This window comes from Columba livia, chromosome 20 (assembly GCF_036013475.1).
Source record: "Columba livia isolate bColLiv1 breed racing homer chromosome 20, bColLiv1.pat.W.v2, whole genome shotgun sequence".
In the NCBI taxonomy this organism is placed as follows: Eukaryota; Metazoa; Chordata; class Aves; order Columbiformes; family Columbidae; genus Columba; species Columba livia.
This window is the reverse complement of record NC_088621.1, coordinates 9950101-9974547: the sequence shown is the minus strand read 5'-3', so window position 1 is coordinate 9974547 and position 24447 is coordinate 9950101. Positions and strand designations below refer to the sequence as shown.

General features: G+C 46.1%; 1 protein-coding gene across 10 annotated transcripts in view; it reads left to right on the top strand.

Moving 5' to 3' along the window:
• LOC102089530 (S-adenosyl-L-methionine-dependent tRNA 4-demethylwyosine synthase TYW1) overlaps positions 1-24447 on the top strand; it is a 108811-nt gene that overhangs the window by 26998 nt on the left and 57366 nt on the right. For 6 of the 10 annotated variants that reach the window (XM_065037216.1, XM_065037222.1, XM_065037215.1 and 3 more), the window contains 4 exons: positions 8989-9041; positions 12630-12748; positions 14926-15024; positions 21113-21222. In XM_065037216.1, coding sequence (XP_064893288.1) covers positions 8989-9041; positions 12630-12748; positions 14926-15024; positions 21113-21222 — 381 coding nt within the window. The remainder of the gene's footprint in view (positions 1-8988; positions 9042-12629; positions 12749-14925; positions 15025-21112; positions 21223-24447) is intronic. The other 4 variants (XM_065037219.1, XM_065037218.1, XM_065037220.1 and 1 more) reach the window with 1 other exon arrangement.

Genomic DNA, 24447 nt, shown 5'->3' with positions numbered 1-24447 from the left:
GTTCCAAGGACCTGGATTTCTTAAGCTGCTCATACTGTGTGCTTCCGACATGCTCTTTGCTTCGCTCTTTTCTACGGTAGCACTGTGAAATAAAACTGCTTTTCATGATAGGCAGCACAATGGGAATGGGTTAGTGATCCCCAAGACTGACCCCACTGTCAGTGTATAAATTACTGTGTGTCTGTGAGTACAGTTACAGTTTTGCTGCGGTCTGGTTGGGTTGTTCTGTCTTTGCTGGTGAGCATAAAACAGCATCAGCTTGTCCCTATTTTACTTGTATGTGGATCTGAAATAGTTTGGGCTGCTTCAGCAGCTGCTTCTTTTCATGCTTTGACTTCACGGTTGATATAAAGATACACACTGCAAAACACAGATCAAAGTGTATGGGCTGACTTCAGAAAAATCTTGAAGGCTGGGCTTTAAGTGCTTACCAGCCTTGAGATCAGGTTTTTAAAAGTACTTGGTGTTTTTTGCTGTACATTGGACTGAGGTTTCCAGGGTCTGCAGCTCTGGGCTCTTCTGACTGTGCTGAGTTTTTTGGGCATCCGGACTTTAGAAACAGGATCCACATTGCGCAGGGGTTGGTGCTGCTGCTGTGTGCGTCTGCAGGCTGTGCGCCGAAACGCTCGCGTGCGTCTTCGGGATTCAAGGTACTGTATATATACAGCATTTAATATAGAGCATTGAAACTCCAGGTGGCACTAGCAGCTCATGGCTGCATCAGGAGCCACAGAATTCAACTATTGGCCATGGGAAGCTTGAAAATTAGTTTGCAAAATAGAAAATTATTCTTAGTAAGTAGAATTAAATACAATCACTGAAACCAGGCAGAGTTAAGCCTATTAAACTTCCTTGCAGTTCCTTAAATAGCGGTTTAAATAAACAGTGAATACACTGTTAAAGGGGATGAATCCAGGGAGCAGAAGATGCTGAAGTTCCAGGAGCTGCTGGGACCTGCCTGCAATACTAATGTGCTGGTGCAGATGTAGCAGCTTATCAGGGGCAGAATAGATGGTGAACAATTCATTTTGTGGACCTGATTCTCCCCTCATATGTAGTTACTGAACCTGGTGGAATTACCCCATGTATAACATAGGAAAATAAGCTTAAGTGTGTTTATACTTGAAGTGCGTTCATTATTTTTTCTATAGGTTTTGGAAGGTCTTTGGAGAGTATTGTTCTTTGAAATTCAGTCTGTTAAGCTGGAATATACAAGATATATTTGGGGAAGGGACCCACCAGGATCATGGAGTCCAACTCCTGTCCCTGCAGTGACAACCCCACAGGTCACCCCGTGTGTCTGAGGACGGTGTCCAGTCTCTTCTTGAACACTGTCAGGTTGGGGCCGTGACACCTCCCTGGGGAGCCTGTTCAGTGTCCAGCACCTCTGGGTGAAGAACCTTTTCCTCATGTCCAGCTGACCCTCCCCTGGCTCATCTTCCTGCTGTTACTGGCCAGACATACATTTGCTGCCTCCTGCTCAGGCACCAGGTCAGACAGAATAGGGAAGAGACGCGAGGGGAGCTGGAGATATGAGGCTGGGCTGTGGTGGGCGCTGGAGCAACCCAGATGTCCTTTTGTGGGGAGAGTAGATGAGTGTGGGGGGAACCGCAGGGTAGAGTTGCTCTGGCCCTGGCAGGGGAGCTGGGACTGGGAAACTGGTTCTTCTGTGACACAACCTGCTCATGAGTCCGATCGTGTGGTTTTATTTTTCTTTTCTGCTTGCTTTGCAGCCCAGACGTGACCTGTGTGTGCTCTTGTGTCTTTCCAACCTCCCCGTGGGGATCCTTTGAGGGGATTTTGTCTGGCTGGTCTTTATCTTGGGTGCAGTGTCCAAGAGCAGTTGGAAGGTAGTTTTTGGAGGTGGCTGGTTAGTTCTGTTTTCTTCGGATTGTTCTGGTGGATGGAGATGGGTTTTAAATTTAAAATCTCTTGGCAAAAGTTTGGTCTCAAACTTCAGCTAAGGGCAGAGAACTCATTAGTCAAGTCTGATACAGAATATACTGATTTCCTCACACTGTTTATGGAGTATCTCTCATTTATTTTACATGGATAATAGTGATACACTCCAATAATCATTGTAGAGTCTATTCTCCAAATAAGGAAATATGTGACATCTTCATAGGTCTTCTGAATTCTTCTGTGGGCAATCTAACAGCACAGGTGCATGACACAGCTGCTGTTAATGTACAAAATGCCCTGAGAAGGTGATCTGCCACTGTCTATTAGTTTCAGAATGCTTTTATTATAGCAATAGGGTTTTTTCATTCAAATTAATTGCTAAAAGATTAACAGTTCCTCCAGAATCTAATTCAAGAATTCAAGGGAGCAGCTGTTCTCCTCCTGGGATGGCAAAGCCAATGTAGGAATTGGTGAATCTGCTTGGGCTGAGGGACGGACGTCTCTTCTCCATCTCACCTTGGGTGAGAGGAGCTCTCAAGAACTTGCAGTTAGATTTGGGGGAGGGACTGAAATGGGGTGAGCTGCCATGTGGTCGATACCCATGGCCTCACTTCTGTAAGACGCGGTTTGCCGTGGTTGCCACTAAGGGAGGTCACCGATGCGAGATCTTCATGGCAAATGTTTTGCGACAGGCTCAGCAAATGGTCTGACTTATCACGGTGCTTGTTGTCAAAGGTCCAGCCTTTTGATTTTCTTCATTACTAGTTGATGTAGGTGAAAGTATCATCTTGATCTTTTACTTAGGTGACACATCTTACCATCTTTGGTGGAACAATATGAATCCCAAAACATCCGGCAAGAGGAAGATTGATGCAAAAGGAAGGCGATTTATGGATAGATGGGAAAGCAAATACATGTTTGTGTTTCAAGAAGGAAAAACCAGTATGTCTTTTGTGTTATGAGACAGAGTCTGTGATAAAGGAGCACGATGCACATAACAGGCATAAGGCTTGTGGGCCAAATCCTCAAATTACATTTGGCCCTGTGAAGGCAACTGTGAGGCTGATGTGGCCCCGGTGAAAATGTTTGACACCCCATCATAGGCTTAATTTGACAAGAAATTATGCATTTATGTATTGGAAACTTTTGTTATTCCTGTTGTCCCCTGCTGCAAAGCAGAAGGGGCTCTTGGATTAAATCGGACATCTGGGTTTAGGCAAAAAGCCAGATTCTAATAATCTTTTAGCTCTTTTCTGATCAGCTGTTGAGGTTGGTGTTTATTGCAGCTCCCGGCATTCCCAGCCCTGAACTCTGCCAGTCTCATTTTCTTCACACCAGCTTAGGCTTGGCTTGCCTGCCGAATCAGCTGCGTGTTTCACGGACCTTAGCAGGCTTTTACTATGCGCTAAAAATGTTCAAGATGTTCTTAGTTTCCTGTATGACGAGAAAGATCTGAAGCAGCATCACTGGAAGATGAAACTTTCCATCCTTTTTGCGTGTCAAGTAGAGCCCTGTAATATCCCCTCTCATGTTCTCACTCCTGCTTTCAGCTCATGGAAGCAAGCCCTTCCACAAATCTCAAGCCTTTTGTACTTTTTAACAGTGCTTTCTTTTATTTTAAGGGAGAGAGGAAACCTAAAGAGTAGTTCTTGGTGGCCTTTCAAGGGTTTCTGGAAGACTGAGCAGCCCTAGGAATGAAACTGGAGTTTTTTCCTGTCGCACTTGGGCAAACTGAAAAATTCCGCTGCCCGGATTCCACTTCTATTCTGGTATAAAATGCTGAAATAATTTGAACAGGTTCCTTTCACCAACAGTGAAATTTTCTCGCTTTAGTCAGAACATTCTTTTGGGTGGTGGCTCAAGTGCAGCCATTGTGTTCCAACCAATGCTCCTGAAGTCGGTGGTGATGGATTTACTGCTGTGTCTGACCTTCAGCTCCTGCCCTTTTAAACCACGCTCTTGTGAAACAGCAGGAAATTGGGACCTTTTTCCCCCTGTAAACATTCTCCTGGTGTGAAGTTCCCTTTCCAGCTTTAACAGACAATCATTGCTTCCAACCCCAGGGCTTTTGTGGAGATTGCTTGATGGACCCACATTGATTTGCCAGCTGGGTATTTCTCTCCTAAGAAGAAAAGCCCTCTGGAGGTCATTTAGGAGTTTGTGAAGCACAATGTGACATCAGATGGGCTTTTACTGAGCTCGTGGTGGCTGCATTTTTGGAGGAGGATGGCTGAGTCTTTTTTGTGACTTCTGGGCATTTTTCAACCACTGATGTACTTCATTCCTTTGTAATTATGCCTTTTTGTTTATGCTTTCCAAGCCTTTTCCTGCAATGAGTTTTTGGTGGTGTAGAGATCTGTACTGGAAGGGTTTTCTTCTGGACTTTTTGCCATGTTGGGATGCTCAGCAACCTGGTCTAGTGGAAGGTGTCCCTGCCCATGGCAGGGGGGTAGACACTAGATTATTTTTAAGGTCCCTTCCATCTCAAAACACTTTGAAGGACCTGGGGGGTTCAGCTGGAGAACAGGAGCTGAGGGGAGACCTTCTGATCTCTGAACTGCCTGAAAGGAGCTTGGAGCCAGGGGGGTCGGGCTCTGCTCCCCAGGAACAAGCGCCAGGAGCAGAGGAAACGGCCTCAAGTTGCGCCAGGGGAGCGTGAGGTTGGATCTGGGAACAATTTCTTCCCCAAAGGGCTGTGGGGCATTGGAACAGGCTGCCCAGGGCAGTGCTGGAGTCACCATCCCTGGAGGGCTGGACAGACGGACATGAGGTTCTCAGGACATGGGGCAGTGCCAAGGCTGGGTTATGGTTGGACTTAATCTTGAGGGTCTTTTCCAACCAAAATGATTCTATGGTCTTTGAAAGCTGCTCAGTGTCGCTGTCTTGCAAATGCTTTTTATGTTTTCAGACTGCGTGGATGTCGTGATGCTGCTGCCCTTATGGACAATTGTAGAAATTTGGTTTGTCTTGACGAAATCTTTTACGCTTTCAAAATAACATCATTGCTCACACATGCACATAATCTGTGCATGTTCAGGAGCTTAGAAAGACATGTGATGTGTGTGGTGCTGATAAACTGGCAAAACCACAGCCAGAACACCTGGCTGCGCTGGAGCACCACAGGTGTGGAGGTGGTGTCCTGCCCTGGGAGCTCAGTACGGTCCCTCAAGGAATTATTTGAATTTCAGGGAATGGACTTTTAGAACTATTACGTACATGGTAGAGTTGCAATGCTGCAATGTAGCTTTAAAGGGTGGCAGAATTTTGCCCCAGACAATGGAACCGTCGCTGTCAGTGACACTGGCCATGCCGGTGGTTACAGGTCTGTCTGTGCCCCATCAAAACCCAGTGGAACTGTCGGGGTGAGCGATCACCAAGTGTTTGTCAGCCTCGTGTTATTGCCTTATAACACTCATTTCACTCAAAAGCTTGTTTAAAAGCTTAATTCGTGCCTCCTTATAGTGAAAAAAGACAATTTGGGGGAAGTTGGGCAGACCTCTAGGTCGTTCAAAATTTATCATCTAGAGGAGGACCAGCTAATCCACAGAGCAGATTAGATGTTCTTGTGCCTTTATTTAGGAGCTGAGCTGATTACTTTGAGCCTGTTGATTATTTAAGGAATTCTTTGAATATCAGCCTCTAGGAATAATAACTGGATTGGTTTTCTTCAGCCTTAGTATCTGAAGATACACAGGGACTGCGAGCAGAGTCCCATCAAGATAACACTCGGTGTTGTTCGGAAGGTGGCGTATCCAAATATTCACCTAGTTATTGCTCACAAGTAATATTTCTTATGATAAGTGAATATGTTTAGAGTGAGCCCTGGTATACGGAGGTACAGATCTCTGGGTTTTGGTTCACCCAGCGTTTGCCTTGGCAGGGCTGTGGTGAATTTGTGGCAGCAGATTGAGCTGAGCACACCTGTGCTTTCAAGAAGGTCGTTCAGCAGAGCCTGAGATGTGGAAACAGAATCCAGAAGACCCTCTAACTGGTTATTAAACACCTTTTCTCCCGTGTTTGGTTTAGAGCTCAGCACCGCTTGGTTCTTGCTTAACCCTTTGTGCTGTATTTTAGGGCCCCAGTTAAGTACAGGTACCCACCTGCTCAAGGAAACAATAGCAACCTCTTGTTCCTCCACAAAATTCAAGCCTGGGCTTCAAGGCAAAGAAGCCAAGTAGTTCAAAGTACACTGCATGGAATATTTTTAAATATTACAAAAAAAATTAAAACTTGAGTTTAATTTTGTACAGTTGCAAGCAATTTATGTATGTCCTTAACACTTTAACATCAGTGGTTCTTCCAGGTAAGGGTCTGGATAGCACTGATCCATCAGCCCTAAGAAGGGATCTTTTCTACAGTAAAAGATCAGAAAAAAAACCCCAAAATAGAAGGTATCTTATCTGAGCAAAGCTTTATAGAGTAATATTATCAAAGATTATTACCTCAAAAGAAATACTAAAGGGAGTTCTACTCGAAAGACTTTATTTTTGGTTTTTAAAAAAAGTTTAAACAGGCTTAAAATGTGCAAAAGAAGAAAAAGTATGTGGATATTATAAATAACATAAGTCAGATAAGTTACATAGTGACAGAATGTGGTACCAACAGTGGCCAGAGGCGAAGCGATTGCTGGAAGAAAGGAAGGACTCTGCTCAGCTCGAGTGCTCAGCCTTCATCCCTGATGTTTTATCAGATTTCCAAGTGTGGAAAGCACGGTGATTCTCTACCAGAATTACCAACGAAGCAAAGACCCCAATTCAGCATCTTTGTGCGGCGCTTTGGAGAAGTTCTGCAAGTATTTGCTGTTCCTTCCTGTGAGTCCTGGCACAGCAGAGATGAGTAAACCCCTTCTCATCACTCAAGCTGGCTGGAGTTTGTAAGGCTCTGATGTTGAACATGTACAATTTTCTTGGCCTTTGTAGGAAGCTGTGGGCGCTCCACATGGTGGAAGTTGATTTAAGTAACTTGAGAGAGAATGCTGCAGTTTGGGCTGCGGAGCCTGGCGCTTTGCTCGCTTGAGCTGCTTCCTCTCTTCCCTCGAGCAACTCGGTAGCAGATCTGGGCAAGCATGTCTTATTTCCAATTTAATTTGAATCTAAAGCCCAGCCATATTATTCCCACACAAATCACTTGTCACTAGGAGTAATCTTACATGAATTCTGTTGATGGATTCTGAAAAATGGAAAAATTACAGCTAGGGGTGTGCTGGTTGATACCAGCAAACAGTCTGGCATGGACAGCTGTATTAGAGAGGAGGAACGTGTCACCTTTTTCCATGCTAATGAAGGAATCTTGTGAGGACCCAAATTCCAGCAGCGCGGGTAGGTCTTGGTTGAGATGAGACCTTGCTGGACAAGCCTGTTTGCAGAGAAATGCAGAAGAAATGGGCAGGATGGACCCAGGGTGGGAGAGATGCAGCTGCATGTGCTTGTGTGTTCCTCTGATATTTATTGGTCATAAGTTGCCCCAAGGTCTTTCGGTCTCATCCAGAGCTAGAAGAAGGTGTCCCCAGTGTCGCACGTGGCTTTGGAGACTCTCAGTTCAATGTTGATCAGGATCACGGTGACGCCTTTCTCCAGGAAAGGACTGGATGATCTGCTATGTGAAATAGCCAAGAGTTTTGGTTTATAGCAGTTTGTTCTTCCATGAAAATGCACGTGAAGCTTATGAGGTTATTCATTTACAGAGGAAAAGGTTGAAATATTGTCCTTACCCACTGAGTTGGAGGGGGAAAGGGAGCTCAGGGCATGGGAGCAGCCTGACATCGAAGTCACCGGAGTCTGTCTGGCAGTTGTCCCCTTTGCTATCTGACAGGGGGTCCCCACTGCCAGCCCCAGTGTTCGTACAGTCCCTTGGGGAGTCACCTCACTAAAATTCCATATGTCCTGACCCCCCAACCAGGTCAGAGGCAGGAACAAGATCAAGGAGCAAGAGGAGGCTGGGCAGATGTTGGCTGGATTTGGGTGGCAGAGTGACCAGAGCAGCGAGCTCCAGATGTTGGGTGACTCCTTTGTCACCATGGGTGTCTTCCCAGGGTGTGATTATATTTTTTTCAGCCAGCGCAGCTGTTGTGGCATCTGCTGTCACTGTAGTTCCTGGCTGGCTCAGTGTCCTTGGAAGGGACTTTGGGGTGCGGTGACATTCCCTTGGGATCTCACTGTGCAAGACACACGGTGACAAATGAGCAGGGTGGGACAGTGGTGCTACCTCTCTTTGTAGGTGGTGAAGGCCAGTTCTGCTGAACAAAGGCTTTTTTCCACCCCTATAGCTTCATGCTGGTTGCCAGAAAGGAGATTTTATACCTAAAATTTTATTTCCCTTGGAAGTGTTAATAAAAACATCAGCCTGAAGTGGTTTGGGGACAACCAGGCCATTGACATATAAATGCTACTGAGTGAATGACACAGTGAGGCTTCTTAAATCCCTCTTATTTTTCTGCTGGTTTAGAAGTGACTTCTAATCCTTCAGACATTGGGCTCTAAGCACTTTTTTTCAAAGAGGAAAATAACCCAACTCAAGCGATTTGGGTAATAATAGTACTTAGTGCTTAACGAACGTTGTGGAATTAATCCTCCTGGGCTAATAAATTTAAATGAGATGGTGTTGATCTTGGCTGGGAAACAGGGGAGCGATGTGAAATTGGGTTTGCTATGGGCACAGAGCGGCTCCCGGCTGCGGCTCCGCTGCTGCCAGTGGAGATGGAACTGGTGACGCTGGTGAACTGGTGACACTGGTGAACTGGTGAACGCGTGGAGTTTGGGTTCAACCTGAGCCCTGTATCTTGGTTTTCTTTTCGCTCTCACAACTGTGCTGTGAGTCAGGTGTTCTCCAGCCTTGTTGAGTCAAACGAGACTGAGGAATATAAATAAATATCCATGAAGTGAAATGGTTTCAAATTGGCTCAAGTCCCTTGGGTGGCCGTGGCCTTGGCCCCAGAATGGAGTGGTCAATGCTGGGGGGAACCTGATATCTGCAATAGGGAAAAGAAGCATTGAGATGGTGATGCTTAATAGTTTCATGTACCAATTGATACACTCTGCCTGCCAGTTATTCTAAGTTAAAATGGATGGTTTGATTGCTTGTTTTCAGGTTACAAGCTGATTGGAAGCCACTCTGGGGTGAAGCTCTGCCGATGGACAAAGGTATGCTCTCTTTTCTCCTTTTATAAACTAAAAAAAAAGCTAGAGACTTTTTCAGGTATTAAAATTTCCGGATGAGATATCCTCTAAAAACGCCATATTACTTGCACAAAACCCAGTTTCACCTTCCAAGCTGTAGTTTTGCATTTCAAGCTATTAAAACCCTGCTGTGAAGAGTGAGAATGCGACTGCGGCGAAGAGCGGGGAACATCATTTTCTCTTGTTGTTTTCTTTCCTGTTTTCTGCTGTCTGCTAAAATATCTCCTGCCTGCTGAAATATATGGCAGGAGCAGAACACCGCAGAGACAAGTGGGAAGGTTACATCACCGGTGTGAGGTCTTGGGAAACGAAGATTCCGCTGGTGGTGTCGCACTCGAACGGGCACACAAGGGCATTTAAACCCGTTGTTCTGTGGCTGATGTATCTGGTTTGCGACAGCCAGTGCTTCTCATGCTACTCTTCAGTGTTTGTCAAGTAAGATTTAGATAGTAAGGTGGTTGTCACTTGTTAATGCTGTTTTTTTTTTTTTTAATTACACTGTGGGAGTGCGTACAGACGCATATATGGTTGTGTATAATATGTCTGTGTATGTACACATATACCCTGTTTCCCCAAAAATAAGATAGGGTTTTATATTCATTTTTACTCCAGAAGATGCGTTAGGGCTTATTTTCAGGAAATGCCTTATTTGTCCATGAACAACAATCTACATTTATTCTTGAATTAAATCAACATTTGTTCAAATACAGTAATGTCATCACATTCTGGAGCATCAGCCTAACTCTCCAAACCCTGGACTATAACTAGGGCTTATTTTTGGAGTAGGGCTTATATTTTTAGCATCCTCAAAAACCATGCTGGGTCTTATTTTGGGGATAGGTCTTATTTTGGGGATAGGTCTTATTTTGGGGATAGGTCTTATTTTGGGGGGAAGAGGGTATATAGGAAAAAAACCCCATCCTCCAAGCCCTGCAGTTGTGTATTGTAGGCTGGGTAAGCCAGGAGCTTTTCACGTATTTTGCAAACTTAAAAATGTTCTCAGCAGAGGCACAGAGAACAAACTTCAGCCCTTTCGCTGTTTTGTTTTGGCTGTTCTGTGCAATCCCTGAGACGCTCAAAAGTCAAAAGCTGATCTATAATGTCACACATTTGGGGAATAACATTGATTTTTAACACACTAAAGCCTTCAGCATTTGTGGGATGATGAACCATGAGAGTCACGGCCTTGTTAAAATGCCGGCGCATCTCTGATTCTGGGGCTGTGATCAGTGCCTGGGTCTCTCGGCACTTTTGCTGCATGATTAACGTTGTTTCTTTTGGAAGAGAGCTCTTGGAATGGCAGATCACCAAAGCGGGCAGCTGCAGTGAGGTTTGTGTGTTGAAATGCCTACTATCAATGAATTACACAGAGTCCCAGAATGTCAGGGGTTGGAAGGGACCTGGAAAGCTCATCCAGTGCAATCCCCCCATGGAGCAGGAACACCCAGATGAGGTTACACAGGAAGGTGTCCAGGCGGGTTGGAATGTCTGCACAGAAGGAGACTCCACAACCTCCCTGGGCAGCCTGGGCCAGGCTCTGCCACCCTCACCAGGAACAAGTTTCTTCTCAAATTTAAGTGGAACCTCCTGTGTTCCAGTTTGCACCCATTGCCCCTTGTCCTGTCACTGGTTGTCACCAGAAGAGCCTGGCTCCATCCTCCTGACACTCCCCCTTTCCATATTGATCCCCATGAATGAGTCCCCCCTCAGTCTCCTCTTGTCCAGCTCCAGAGCCCCAGCTCCCTCAGCCTTTCCTCACACGGGAGATGCTCCACTCCCTCCAGCATCTTGGTGGCTGCGCTGGACTCTCTGCAGCAGTTCCCTGTCCTGCTGGAACTGAGGGGCCACAACTGGACACAATATTCCAGGTGTGGTCTCCCCAGGGCAGAGCAGAGGGGCAGGAGAACCTCTCTGACCTACTGACCACCCCCTTCTAACCCACCCCAGGTACCATTGGCTTCCTGGCCACAAGGGCCCAGTGCTGGCTCATGGTCACCCTGCTGTCCCCAGGACCCCCGGGTCCCTTTCCATGCACTGCTCTCTAATAGGTCATTCCCTAACTTATACTGGAACCTGGAATTGTCTCATCAAAAGGCAGAAGAACCCATTGCTGTGCTGTCATGAGTATCTGTGAGATCCCACTGATGCTTCTGCTGTTTATTGTTACAAATATTTTTCTCTTCGATCATTTTTAGTGTCAGAGAAGGTCCTGAAATGTTTAAAGCAAAGCTTGTCAAAGTTCATCAATGCTGTGACAGAGAGAAAGCCCAAGAACCTATTTTTATTAAAGAACAGAATTTAATGCAGCACTGTAAAGCCATTTCACAAAATAAATAGCAGCTCTGTGTGCTCAGATAGGACCCTACTATTTTTAGCTTAAGTAGGAATTGAATGTAAAGGGTTCTACAAAATTGAGCTGAAATGCTTACAGGCAGCGGCCTTGACTCTGATTCACACCAGTGTGTGAATATCGTCTGTCAGCTTGTTTGAGATTCGTATCAGCAGAAAGCGGGAGCAGGGCTATGAGGATCAGTAGTAAGTGGAGTTTTAGTGATATCTCAAATTAACACAATTGTGTTTGTCATATTCTGGGAAAGGGCAGAAAACCTACAAATTTTAGGAAGAGCCTGATACACACGTCTTATGAAATCTGAAACATAACTTGCTCTCCTAGACTCTGAATATGCTGAAATCTCTATTGTTTGACAGATTAGTAGAAAATCCAGCATTTTCCATTTGGTTTAATCTTCCAACTGTGCATCTGTCAGGAGTTACCTGCATGTTTTCTTTCCCCACCGCTCGGTGGAGACTTTCTCTTGGATCACTAAGACTCTTCAGGTAGAGGAAGGTAGATTAAAAGTGACTCTGTCATATTGTAAATTTTCTCTTGAGGAGTAAAGATTCCATCTCATTTATTATTATTTAACTGTGATAATGGCAGACAGCCTTTGCTCCAAGCAACTTGCATGCTAAATAGGAGCTGGATCCCAGTGGGAGCCACCAACTGGTGTGAATGAGGGTTTATAAGGTCGGAGTATTTATTTAATTTAGCGCTGGAAGAAATAGTCTACTATACAAATGAAAAGAATTGAGTGTTCAGTGATGCAGCCTGAAATTGATCCTTTTTGCACTTTTGTGGGCTTTTACAGTAATAGTTCCTGCAGTTTAAGTGGCTTCACTTGCTTTCCTTTGTCGGCTGATTCAGGAAAGCACGTGGTCGTGCTGGGGTGTTGCGAGTGAGAAGTTATTGATTATGTTAAAGTTTCTCTCTAAAACAGTTGTAAATTTAACACCATAAATGCCTCGTTTCTGTAAGGACTTGTATAATCAGACTGTATGCTGATCTGTGTGCTTGGAATTTCTTCATCTGTCATTATTCAAGCTTGTTCTGCAGCTGTGACCTCGCTGCAGGACTTTGAATGCTGAAGTTACCGGTGCCTCGGAGCTGCAGATGTGCCCAGGGAGCAGATGTCAAACCTTGGCGCTCACTTTGGTTACGGACGGTGTGTTTTAACGTTCTTGGTGTCTGTCTGTGTCTTTCTTCACTGTCAGTCGATGCTTCGAGGCCGAGGCGGCTGCTACAAACACACGTTTTACGGAATCGAGAGCCACCGCTGCATGGAGGCCACGCCGAGCCTGGCTTGTGCAAACAAATGCGTCTTTTGCTGGAGGTAAAATACTGGCACAGTTTTACCTTGGGTTGGATGGGGTTTGTTCCACTCAGCCCATGTCCTGTTCCTCAAACCCAGGGCGGTGTTGGTTTTGTGCTGTTTTCACTTGGAAATGGGGGGAGGAAGAGTTTGGAAGGGAGCGTTGCTCCCCCTTCCCTGGTACCAGGGAGCTGGGGAGTGGATTCAACATCTTGGGGGGCTGAAGAGAATCCAAAGGCTCCTCAGTGCCACCTCCCCTAGAGCTGGGTCCTCTGTAGCCAGGTCTTGGGCCCAAGAGCATTGAGACTGGTTGGGGACCAGTGGAAGGAAAAGATCGGGGAGGCAGGAGACAGACCCTGTTCCTTCTGCTGCCCTGCAAGTCCCAGTGCTGCCTGTGCTGAGAGCTTGGTAGAGGTTTGGTTCCCTCTGGAGGTCACTGGGACTCCCTGTGGCTCCTGGTGCTCTGGAGAACATGGGCTGGCTCGTGTTCTCACTACAGGAAAGACCTTGAGGTGCTGGAGCAAGTTGAGAGATGGGAACAGGATCTGAACAGGCTGGATCGATGAGCTGAGGCCATTTGTCTGAGGTTCAACAAGGCCAAGTGCTGGGTCCTGCACTTGGGTCGTGACAACCCCGTGAACTCTACAGGCTCGGGGAAGAGCGGCTGGAAAGGAAAAGGACCTGGGGGTGTTAGTGACAGCAGCTGAACATGAGCCAGCGTGTGCCCAGGTAGCCAAGAGGCCACCAGCATCCTGGCTGGTACCAGCACTGGTGTGGCCAGCAGGCCCAGGGCAGTGACCGTCCCTGTGCTGGGACCTGGTGAGGCCAAATCTCGAATCCTGGGGTCGGTTTTGGGCCCCTCACACCGAGAAAGGCCTTGAGGTGCTGGAGCGAGTGGAGAGAAGGGAACGGAGCTGGTGAGGGGCTGGATCACAAGTGTGATGGAGCGGCTGAGGGAGCTGGGGGTTCAGCTGGAGAACAGGAGCTGAGGGGAGACCTTCTGATCTCTGAACTGCCTGAAAGGAGCTTGGAGCCAGGGGGGTCGGGCTCTGCTCCCCAGGAACAAGCGCCAGGAGCAGAGGAAACGGCCTCAAGTTGCGCCAGGGGAGGGTGAGGTTGGATGTGGGAACAGTTTCTTCCCCAAAGGGCTGTGGGGCATTGGAACAGGCTGCCCAGGGCAGTGCTGGAGTCACCATCCCTGGAGGGTTGGACAGACGGACATGAGGTTCTCAGGACATGGGGCAGTGCTAGAGTTAGGTGATTATTGGACTCAATGATCTTAATGGTCGCTTCTAACCAAAATGATTCTATTCTGTTCTACATTCTGCAAAGCCACCAAAGTACTAAACAATGTGTATTTGTTTTGAAATTCGCCCATTTTTCTCACTGAAACTACCTTTACCCCCACCAATTCTGTTGTGTTCTCAATGAGCGAAAACTGATGACTTAGTAACTGTTGCCTTCCTAAAACAGTAGCTGATAAATGACTTCCCATTTTAGTCAGTAAAGTGACCCCTTTTCTCAGAGGAATGGCTTTGTTGTTAATTCTCTCAAGAAAATGAACTTTGCGCTTGCTCACCAGAACGCCGGGATCCCGAAGGAGGTTTTTGCCGGGCTGGGGAGCGCAGGGTGGGATGGTGAGAGACCAGGAGGCTCGACAGAAATGGAATCAGTGATGTGAAAGCGAGCTGAGGGGGAGGACATGGTTATTTTTTGAGCTCCTTCATCTTCTACCTTTCTATCTAATTCAAACCATGTGGGCTGCAATTCCTTTGGTACTGATGCCCACCCCAGGCTGCCAATAGCACCCATTCCATTGCTGAGCCTGGGTGTCCAGCATCCCAGTATTCCCATGCAAAACTGGCCAAATTCCGCTGACTATCACTTTCTGTCTTTCACAGTCATCAGGCTTTAATAATCCAAATATTTCATGAGAATATTTAAATGGCACCATCAGTGCAAAAGAACTGCTATAATTTGAAGCTGTCCTGTGTTATAAGCGTTAGACACTGGTCATCCTGTTAAGTTTGCATTTGGGAGTCTATTCCAAAATGTTAATTGGTGCCCTTAATGGGCTTTCAGCATCTCCCGGCTTGAGAGGACACAGAAAATGGCATGTTTAATGTGCAAGTTTTGCTGCTTTTCTTCAGAGCAATGTAATTACTGAGAACAGCGTGCTGCTCATTCCTTGTCTTCAGTATCGGCGAGCGATGGCGCATTGAGCTCTGCAGTGGTGACTGTACTGCCAGCAGGAATATTGCCGTGCAGATTATCGTCCCTCTGTCCCTACACATAAGGTACATCATAAACAGCAAATCGAAAGCAATAACATCACCAGAATGAGGCGTTTTGTTCCTGGTGTTGCACTGCAGACTGTTCAGCACTGTTCCCCTTCAAAATGACCAGACTCGGGTATTTCTTCACAACCACTGGTGGTGTCTGGAGTATGGGATTGAATTAGGGAAGTCAAACGAGTAAATTGAGAAGTGCAGTAATTGGGATAAATAGCCGTGTGTGACACCTACCGTGTGCCTCCAGCTCATCGTCCTGTCCTGTAGCTGTTGTTTGTCACTTTGAAGAGGAGTCCTGGAAACAGGAGCCCTAATGATAACGAATGCTAGAATGCTTATTTTACTAATGCTAGCAGCCTGAATGCAAGGAAGCAGCTTTCCAGGGGACTGTGCTGAAAAATGCTCTTGTTTATTATGTTTCAGATTGGATATTGGGATCAATTTCTTCCCCAAGGGGCTGTGGGGCATTGGAACAGGCTGCCCAGGGCAGTGCTGGAGTCACCATCCCTGGAGGGCTGGACAGACGGACATGAGGTTCTCAGGACATGTGGCAGTGCCAGGGGTGGGTTATGGTTGGACTCGATGATCTTGAGGGGCTTTTCCAACCAAAATGATTCTATGATTATTGACCTTCTGCAGGTGAAATGGGTTGCAGCTGGTAGATTTTCCATTTGCACTGCAGCTGCCTGTCTTCTCAGATCTCTGCTGAGCAGGAAGACTTAAACGTTAATTTTGACACTCATCTCAAGTCTCACATCACGCACACCTTAAGCTTGATGTAAAGCAGAACTGAAGCTTTCTCTGCTTTGGTTGGTTATTCTTTTTTAGACTCTGTGGTTGGGGTGTTACAGCCTCTGTGTGGCTGTGAGCTGCGCTGGTCATTTGATTTGGTGCAGAAAGACAGGAATTCCATAGCCATGCTCCTCTCTACTGGTTGCACGTCAGCACAGCTCACTAATCCTCCAGCCAGGACTATCTATACGCTTCTTATTTTAAACCACGTTTGCAGATTCTTAATCACGTAAGACTGAATGTAGAACTACATGGACCGGTGGGTGGGTAGGATAAACGTTACCTTCTATTAGCAGGTTCCACCTGTGCCATTGGAGACGTACGAAGTGATAGCTTGAATCTACTGTTGGCAAAATGTTTCTAATACAAATGTTGTGCCTCATCGTTCTCATCTCATGTGCACTAAGTTGTAAATAAGGCGGCTGCAATTCTTTTTCTTGATCTCTTCTTTTAGGTTTTTGACACTTGTAGATTCTGCCAATGTTTCCAGCTCCCCAAGATCACTGAGCTAAAGCCCGAGGACCCTGTTTTCTCTGCATCACTTTGGCAAGAAATGCTGCAGTTCAGCCACTTTCTTGGGAACTGGGTATCATTGTGTTTGCCTGGTTGTGACTGACACATTTTGGCCCTGTACCAGATGTCACGGGTGGAGCCAGCATCCAAACACACTCAGAAAATTAGGGGTTTTATGTAAAAAATGTAGCTTGACTCTGCACTGGAGAACTTCCCCCTCATTCCTGGAAGTGCTACAGCCCTGGTAGATGCCAAACAGATGCAGATTTAGCATGTGGCAGCTTTTTTGGAGGGCAGGAGAAGCAGATAATTCGTTGGTGTGGTTCCCTGCGAGGCAGCGCTTGTGCAGCGTTGAGCGGAGCAAAGGGGAGAAAAAACCCACCTTAATTACTGCAACATCACTAAGTCATAATTCTCCCTAGAAAAATAGACTGAAAGGATCCATTATTGCTCTCAGCTGGTCTTGCTGCGTTTGTAGTGTCTCTTTAGCTTAATTGTCTAAATAGAAATGTGCGAGTGACCAAATGTTTTAATCAATTAGAGCAAGTGTAGGGACTGAGGGTTTCTGACGCTGTTGCGGCACAATCACCAGGCAAACCTGATTTGATTGTGTTTTCTGGCTGAGTGTCTAAAGCCCAATCAATTATTGTGGAGAGATGGAACAGCTAAATAAGATTTAAATTAATAGGGTTTATTATTTTTGCATCTGAGGAGGCGGCAAACCAGACAGAGTGAAATATCCTGTAAAGAAATTGGTTCATATTTCTTCTTCTGTAACTTTATGGTGTTTATACCTGTGCTTGGATGTTCAGCTGTAACTTATAGACAACAGCTGAAGTTCTGTTCAGATGAGCTGAATAAGTGTGTGGCCAAAAGCCAGTGATCACAATAAGCCCTGCAAAATGAAGAGATGAATAACAGGAGAGCTAATTAATGAGGTCTTTTGAAAAAAAATAAGAAGAAACTGAAAACATAGATTAAAACAAAAGTTTCTTCTCGTTAAGTAACTTGACTCAAGGGTCTAAATTCTTCAGGGAAATATGAAATATTATGATATTAAAGGTGTCGACACTGCAGGTTTGTGAAACTTAGAACCTCAGCCTGAAAGTTTAGAGTCTCTGTCCATCTCCAGCCACCAGTCCTTGTTCTGCTGAGTTAATAATCTCTTCTCCCAGTGTTTCAATCTGCTTATTTTTTGTTTCCAGAATTAATAATTGTGACCCAAGCTTCCATGTTTCCTTCAGATTAGATTATTTACTGGTTTCTTTGGGCCTGCCTGTCTTCCAGGAGCTCTTGAAATAACCCTCTAGATGGGGTGAGGGACAGGACATGAGAGAATACACCTAATTCATGCCCCTGTGAACAGGAAAAATGAAGTCTTGGTGCCTTTCTGTGCTGCTCTGCCAGCGCTGTAACAACCTGAGGCTTTTCTAGGAGTAAAAGTGAACGTGGTCAGTGGGGTCAGATGGGTACGGACCCTGGTGACCGGATCTGCTGGGTGCGCGTGTGTGTGGGTTTGCCCATTCAAGTGACAACATTGCATTTAAATTAAACATCTCTGACCTGTTCTCTCCCTACTCCAGTCTGGGCTCTTCCCGTTGCCATCCGGAGAAAGGAGAAGGTGCAAACAGGTCTGTTGTTATCACAGAGAAACACTATAAACATTGTGTGTTGAACAAGCTTTTTCCTTGGTCTTATTGCTCACATCGTTATAGGGAAAAATCTTCCTTGTTAGCGCTTTTGGATGTCCTTTGTTAGTTTTATTTGATTTTCTGCCTTGACCTTTCCGATTACGACCCTGTGTTCTTGTGCTTTTCCTTTTATTTTTGGCTGGAGGATCACAAGGGTGCAGAAGAGCCTGTGACTCTGCCAGATTGGCTTCTTGTTACTCTTACCATCTTTGCTTTATTATTGGTACCATTTGCACTTAATAGGGTTTAAAAAACTGCCAGTTGTCCTGAACTCCTTTGCCCTTCAACTCTTCTCCTCTGGGATCTCACCTGCTGGTTCAGGGAAGTCTCATTTCTTGAGTTTTTGTGTTTGTTGTTCTTCTCCTTCCCTGGTCACCACCACCAGCATCTCCCCACCTTCCTGATCCCCACCAGGTATCAACATCAATCACTACATCACTGGAGCCAATGATACTTTATACCTGTGCTGCATTTTCCTTTGAAGTTTCTTCCAAGGCTCCACATCACTAAGCATTGCCCATGGAACAGAGCAACCATTTGAAGAGGGGATAAAGCAAAAGCTGATAAAAATAATACCCAAGTGATTGGGGAGGGGGACGCGCTGCTCTGCCAAAGCAGATGCATCTCCACTAAAAATGAACTATTCTGCAGGCAGCTGGGAGAAGTCTCTAATAAAATAAGGGCTCAGCGATCATGAGACTTCTCTAATAAAAATCTTTCTGCTGTAGGGGGTTTTGAGTGAGATTTTTTGCTTATTTTTGGAAGGGCAGGAATATTGTGCACAGTTACCTGCTCAAGAACTGAGTAGCTGGAGAGGCAGATGCTGCAGGGGGTCACAAGCCATTGCTTTCCCCCCCTTATAGAAATAAAACTGCTTTTTGCCAAATAAGCTGATTTGTAGACATGACCTGGTATGTTCATTAAACAGTTGGAATGTGTAAAAATTCAAGGACTTCTAGACACTAATAATTAATAGCTGTCCAGTGTGCCTCAAGAGCCTATTGATTTTTCTGCCAGCTTGCTCTATTAAGTATACAAGGTACAAGTTATGTAGTTAAACATGTAAGAGTTTTATAAATGTCTTTTTATAGTTGGCATTCAGAAAACTTCCCATATTGGCAGACAGAAAAAATAAAGGGAGATTCAAAAAGCAAAGCTGTTGTAGCTTAAAGGAGCTTTGAGATGGTAAAGTTGTCTGAGAGCGGTGTTTGAATCTTTGCTCGAAGTGGATGGAGAGATGTTGGGGCCGAAGGGCTATTTTTATTGCTGTCAGGTGTAGAATTAAGTAGGACTAAGCGTGGAGCTGCAGGTCTTTCTCGCTTGGAGAAATTAATGGGAGTCTTTTGATTGTTTTCAGCCTGCACCACACCAACCGTTTTGGTTTTGAGAAGGTGTTTCCCTCTGTCTGTCCTCCTGCAGTTAAACACGGGGGTCGTGTCCTGCTGCCCATGGAGCTGGAAGGCTGAATGCAGCAGGTGACCCTGTGGTTGTCTCCATGGCCAACTTCCAGGGGTGATGGAGAGCAGGATGGGAAGCCGATCAGCTGCTCAGAAAACAGGTTCAGGACTATGTGTTGCTTCATCTTGTTTTCTTGTCCAGAGCATCTTAATCCAATAGGACTATTCTGAATCACAGAATCATTTTGGTTGGAAAAGACCCTGGAGTTCCTAAACATGGGGCTGACCCTGCAGACCACTGCTTGTACATTGAATCACAGGAACAGCCTCCAGCACTTGTTGGCTTCTTTTACTCATGTCTGGTTGTTTCCCAAACAGTCATAGAATCCTTAGAATCCTTTTGGTTGGAAAAGACCCTCAAGATCATCGAGTCCAACCATAACCCAGCCCTGGCACTGCCCCATGTCCTGAGAACCTCATCTCCGTCTGTCCAGCCCTCCAGGGATGGTGACTCCAGCACTGCCCTGGGCAGCCTGTTCCAATGCCCCACAGCCCTTTGGGGAAGAAATTGTTCCCCACATCCAACCTCACCCTCCCCTGGCGCAACTTGAGGCCGTTTCCTCTGCTCCTGGCGCTTGTTCCTGGGGAGCAGAGCCCGACCCCCCTGGCTCCAAGCTCCTTTCAGGCAGTTCAGAGATCAGAAGGTCTCCCCTCAGCTCCTGTTCTCCAGCTGAACCCCCAGCTCCCTCAGCCGCTCCATCACACTTGTGCTCCAGCCCCTCACCAGCTCCATTGCTCTTTGCATGCACAATGTCTTTCTTCTTCGAAAGACACTCCACATATGCTACTTTCCATTAATTTATTTTATGAACCATGATGGAGTTTGTAGGAGAAAAGTGGAGGAGGTTTTGTAGCGTATTTTGGGAAAAAAAGCAGGAGAAGACACAACAGGGAGGTGAAGGCACAGAAATTCATTGATTTTTCTTAGGATGATACTTAAAGGCTGAATTTTTCCTAGTTTGATATCAAAGTGCGCCAAGGTTAGTGGGAAATTCCTCGCACAGGGGGAGGATGGTGCCCTTGGACAGATTTTCTCTGGGTTGTTTGTCCAGGTGTGAGTCCGATGGGAACCACACCAGCTGCTTGTAGTATTTTATTTGCTGGTCAGGGTGCAGTTTTTTCCACATGACTTACAATGACTTTGTAACATCCTCTCATGCTAATCGAATAAGGAATGGGGAGAACTCCCTGGGTCTTGTTACTAGAGTGTTACATGGAGATTGGGTGAGAAACAGATCCTGCGTTTCTCAGGGTGGCAGTTGGTGCATTTGCAATGGAACTAAAAATGGCTCAGGGACCTTCTTTTTCCAGTGCTTTGTGCAGCAGGAGGTAGAACCAGGTTTCGTGTCTTTACAGAGGTCTTTCTGGCTGTGGAGCATTGTTTTAGCTTAGAAACCTTTTACCTGTGATTCTGAATAGGTTTGTGATGTTCAATATATGCTGCAAGGTCCATTCTTGCTTCTGGGGAGAGCTGGAAGGACAGAGGGATGAGAATGGTGTTCAAAGGTGACACCGGAATGCTGTGTCAGAAGCAGGATATTGCTGCAAATTTCTTGTTGCTTTTAACATTATTAAACAATGCCGAAGTCTCCGGGGTGACAGATCTTCCATGTATGTTCTAAATAACTCTTTTTCCTTCAGACATCACACAAACCCAGTGGGCACAGAGTGGCGATGGAAGATGGACCAACCTGAAATGATCTTGCAGGAGGCTCTTGAGAACCATCGCAATATGATCAAGCAGTTCAAAGGTAACTTCTCCTACTCTTTCCCTGTCAATGATGCTTTTGGAACCGGCAATAAGGTCTTCAAAGCATCGATTAAAAATGTGCTGATCATCTGTGAAGTGCTGGGAAGGAGGCATGAGGTTTATAACATCCGAAAGATGGGTGAGTGAGGAAAAACTTCTGTGGCAAACAACATTTTCCAAGATGTTCTGCCTTGTTTTTTATATTAGAACCTAAGTTGGCCATTGAGTATCTGCTGCTGCCTCGAGGGAGCAGGATGGAGTTGCCTTGTGTGCATCTTGGTCGTTGTCATGTCCTTTTCTTTCCTTGGTGTGCACGGAGGCTCCTGTGGTGTTTAGAGTTGGCCTGGATGATGAGGGATCTTGATTATCTTATGTAAAAGTAAGGGCAGGTAGAAGGCAAAAGGAATCGGTTCTAGCCTGATAGAAAACACACTGCCCAGCCTTAATCCCCCGGGAGCTCTTGTGTCAGCTCTGGAGCTTCTTGATTGCGTTTTGGTCACTAATGAACGAGCATCCAGAGTATTATTATTTTCAGGAATTACTCGGTACATCTGTTTGTGACTGAAGCTGCAGTTACACAGCACCTCTGAAAAGTGCTGGATTTTGCTTCTTGTAGGAATTCCTTGTAAGTTTGTTGTTTGTTTATTACATATCTGTATCTTCATGTGTAGATGGCTGGTTTTCTTTATTTCTTTCCCAGTGTTCTGAACTTGGTTTCCATGCAGGGTCAGCTCTAGGGCTTCGCTCTCCCCAGTGGCAGCAGAAGGGAACGAGGAATCTATAAAACGTGCGAGATGAGCCTCAGGCTTGGCTGTGGTTTTGGGAACTCACTTGTTTATGTTGGCTGCGCACAGAGAGAACCCAATGGATTTAAAACGTGACAGGCAAAAACAAACCCCAACCTTCTGTCAGCAGCGCGGAGAGTTTGCGTCTCATTCACTGGGGTTATAAAATAGGCAGAAAAATAACTCCCATTAGGGCCTCATGAGCTTTATTTTCATCAAGTGGCTGGTTTGAATCAACTTGCGCTCTCGGACCAGCAGCTCTGGCCACGTGTTGTGTGAAGTGATGAGCAGATCTGTGTGCAGCTGATGGTGGAATACTGAGGTTACGCTTGTAAAAGCTGGTGCGGGTGATGGGCGTGTTGCCATCCATGGCAGAAATGTGTGGCGTTTGCACGAAGGAAAGGTGAAAAGCAAGTTATTTTCCAGATGCTCTGCTGCCTGCCGGAAGCTGAGTGCAGGAATCTGTTTAAACCCAGCGTCAGACTAAGGAATAACCCTGTCCTTCCCTTACCGTGCTTTGCTGTCTTCCTGAAAAGGAAAGGTGATAGATCAACTTCACAGCATCTGAAAATATTCCCAAGGTAACAAGAGGCCTGTAAGGACATCCCAATTATCTCTTTTTGGGGCTTATTTTCCATTAGATTTGTAAATATTCCCTGAAACTTGCATGTGCATCCTGAGCACAGTTACACTTCACCTGAAACTGGGAAAGGAGAAAGACCCAAAAGGCTCTGGACTAGAACTGAGCTGCAAAGTGGAAAAAGAAAAGATGTGTTACCTTTTCAGAGTGATAGATGGCAACATGCTTCCTGTCTTGGGAGCCTCAAAGCAAGAAGGTTTATTAAAGGGAGGAAAAATTGGTAAGAAAAGCCCAGTAGGTCGCTGTTACACTTAGTGAATTTTACGTCGTCGGTTCCCTGAGGTGCGTGTGAAAATATTGTTAGAGTAGAATCAGTGAAAGCAAAATTGAGTTGAAATGCTGTGGTGAGCTGAAGGCAGGGAGATGAAGTAGAAGATGCCGGGTGTCTTGCCGGCCATGTGTCCCTGTGTGTGGGATGGAAATGCCGCGGGCAGGAGACACAACTGGCTGTTACACTTCAGCAAGCTTAGCAGAGCTCCACAAATAGCAGTTTGGATTTTATTATGATTTGAAAAGAAGAAAATGAACACCAAAACCCCACAAACCACCCCAAGGCTTGAGCAGCGCGATGGATGAGGTTCCTTTGGTGCAGATGGGCAGGGACTCCTGAGTTGGGATTTTCCTGCAGGGTGATGAGCACGTCTGAGGTGTCTGAACCTCGACCACACCATTTGGGCTCCTGGAGAAGAGCAACGTGGGGAAAAAGTCTAAGCTAGAGCGGCCTTGAGGCTGTTGAATGCTACCCAGATAATACCCAAAGCAATTTGAATTAATTGGTACTGCAGCTTTCAGGTACACACATACCCACATCTTTGTGTGCCAAAGGAAACGGTGAGCTCATCTGATGCTTTATTAATTGCATGCATTGTAGGAAAATATAGATCTTCTTGTGTTGCCATCCAGCAAGACCTCAACAGGCTGGAGAGCTGGGTGGGGAGAAATTTAATGCAATATAACAAGAGCAAGTGTAGGGTCTTGTATCTGGGCAGGAATAAACCCAGGTTTCAGTATAAGTTGGGGAAGGACCTGTTGGAGAGCAGTGTAGGGGAAAGGGGCCTGGGGGTCCTGGGGACAGCAGGGTGACCATGAGCCAGCACTGGGCCCTTGTGGCCAGGAAGCCAATGGTACCTGGGGTGGGTTAGAAGGGGGTGGTCAGTAGGTCAGAGAGGTTCTCCTGCCCCTCTGCTCTGCCCTGGGGAGACCACACCTGGAATATTGTGTCCAGTTGTGGCCCCTCAGTTCCAGCAGGACAGGGAACTGCTGGAGAGAGTCCAGCGCAGCCACCAAGATGCTGAAGGGAGTGGAGCATCTCCCGTGTGAGGAAAGGCTGAGGGAACTGGGGCTCTGGAGCTGGACAAGAGGAGACTGAGGGGTGACTCATTCATGGGGATCAATATGGAAAGGGGGAGTGTCAGGAGGATGGAGCCAGGCTCTTCTCGGTGACAACCACTGATAGGACAAGGGACAATGAGTGCAAACTGGAACACAGGAGTTTCCACTTAAAGATGAGAAGAAACTTGTTCCCGGTGAGGGTGGCAGAGCCTGGCCCAGGCTGCCCAGGGAGGTTGTGGAGTCTCCTTCTGTGCAGACATTCCAACCCGCCTGGACACCTTCCTGTGTAACCTCATCTGGGTGTTCCTGCTCCATGGGGGGATTGCACTGGATGAGCTTTCCAGGTCCCTTCCAACCCCTGACATTCTGGGATTCTGTGTAATTCTTAGGGACCCTCCATCCTATAGTATATCCTAGAGGATAGTCATCTACGCTGTAATAGTCCTGCATGTGTTTATACAGTTATGTC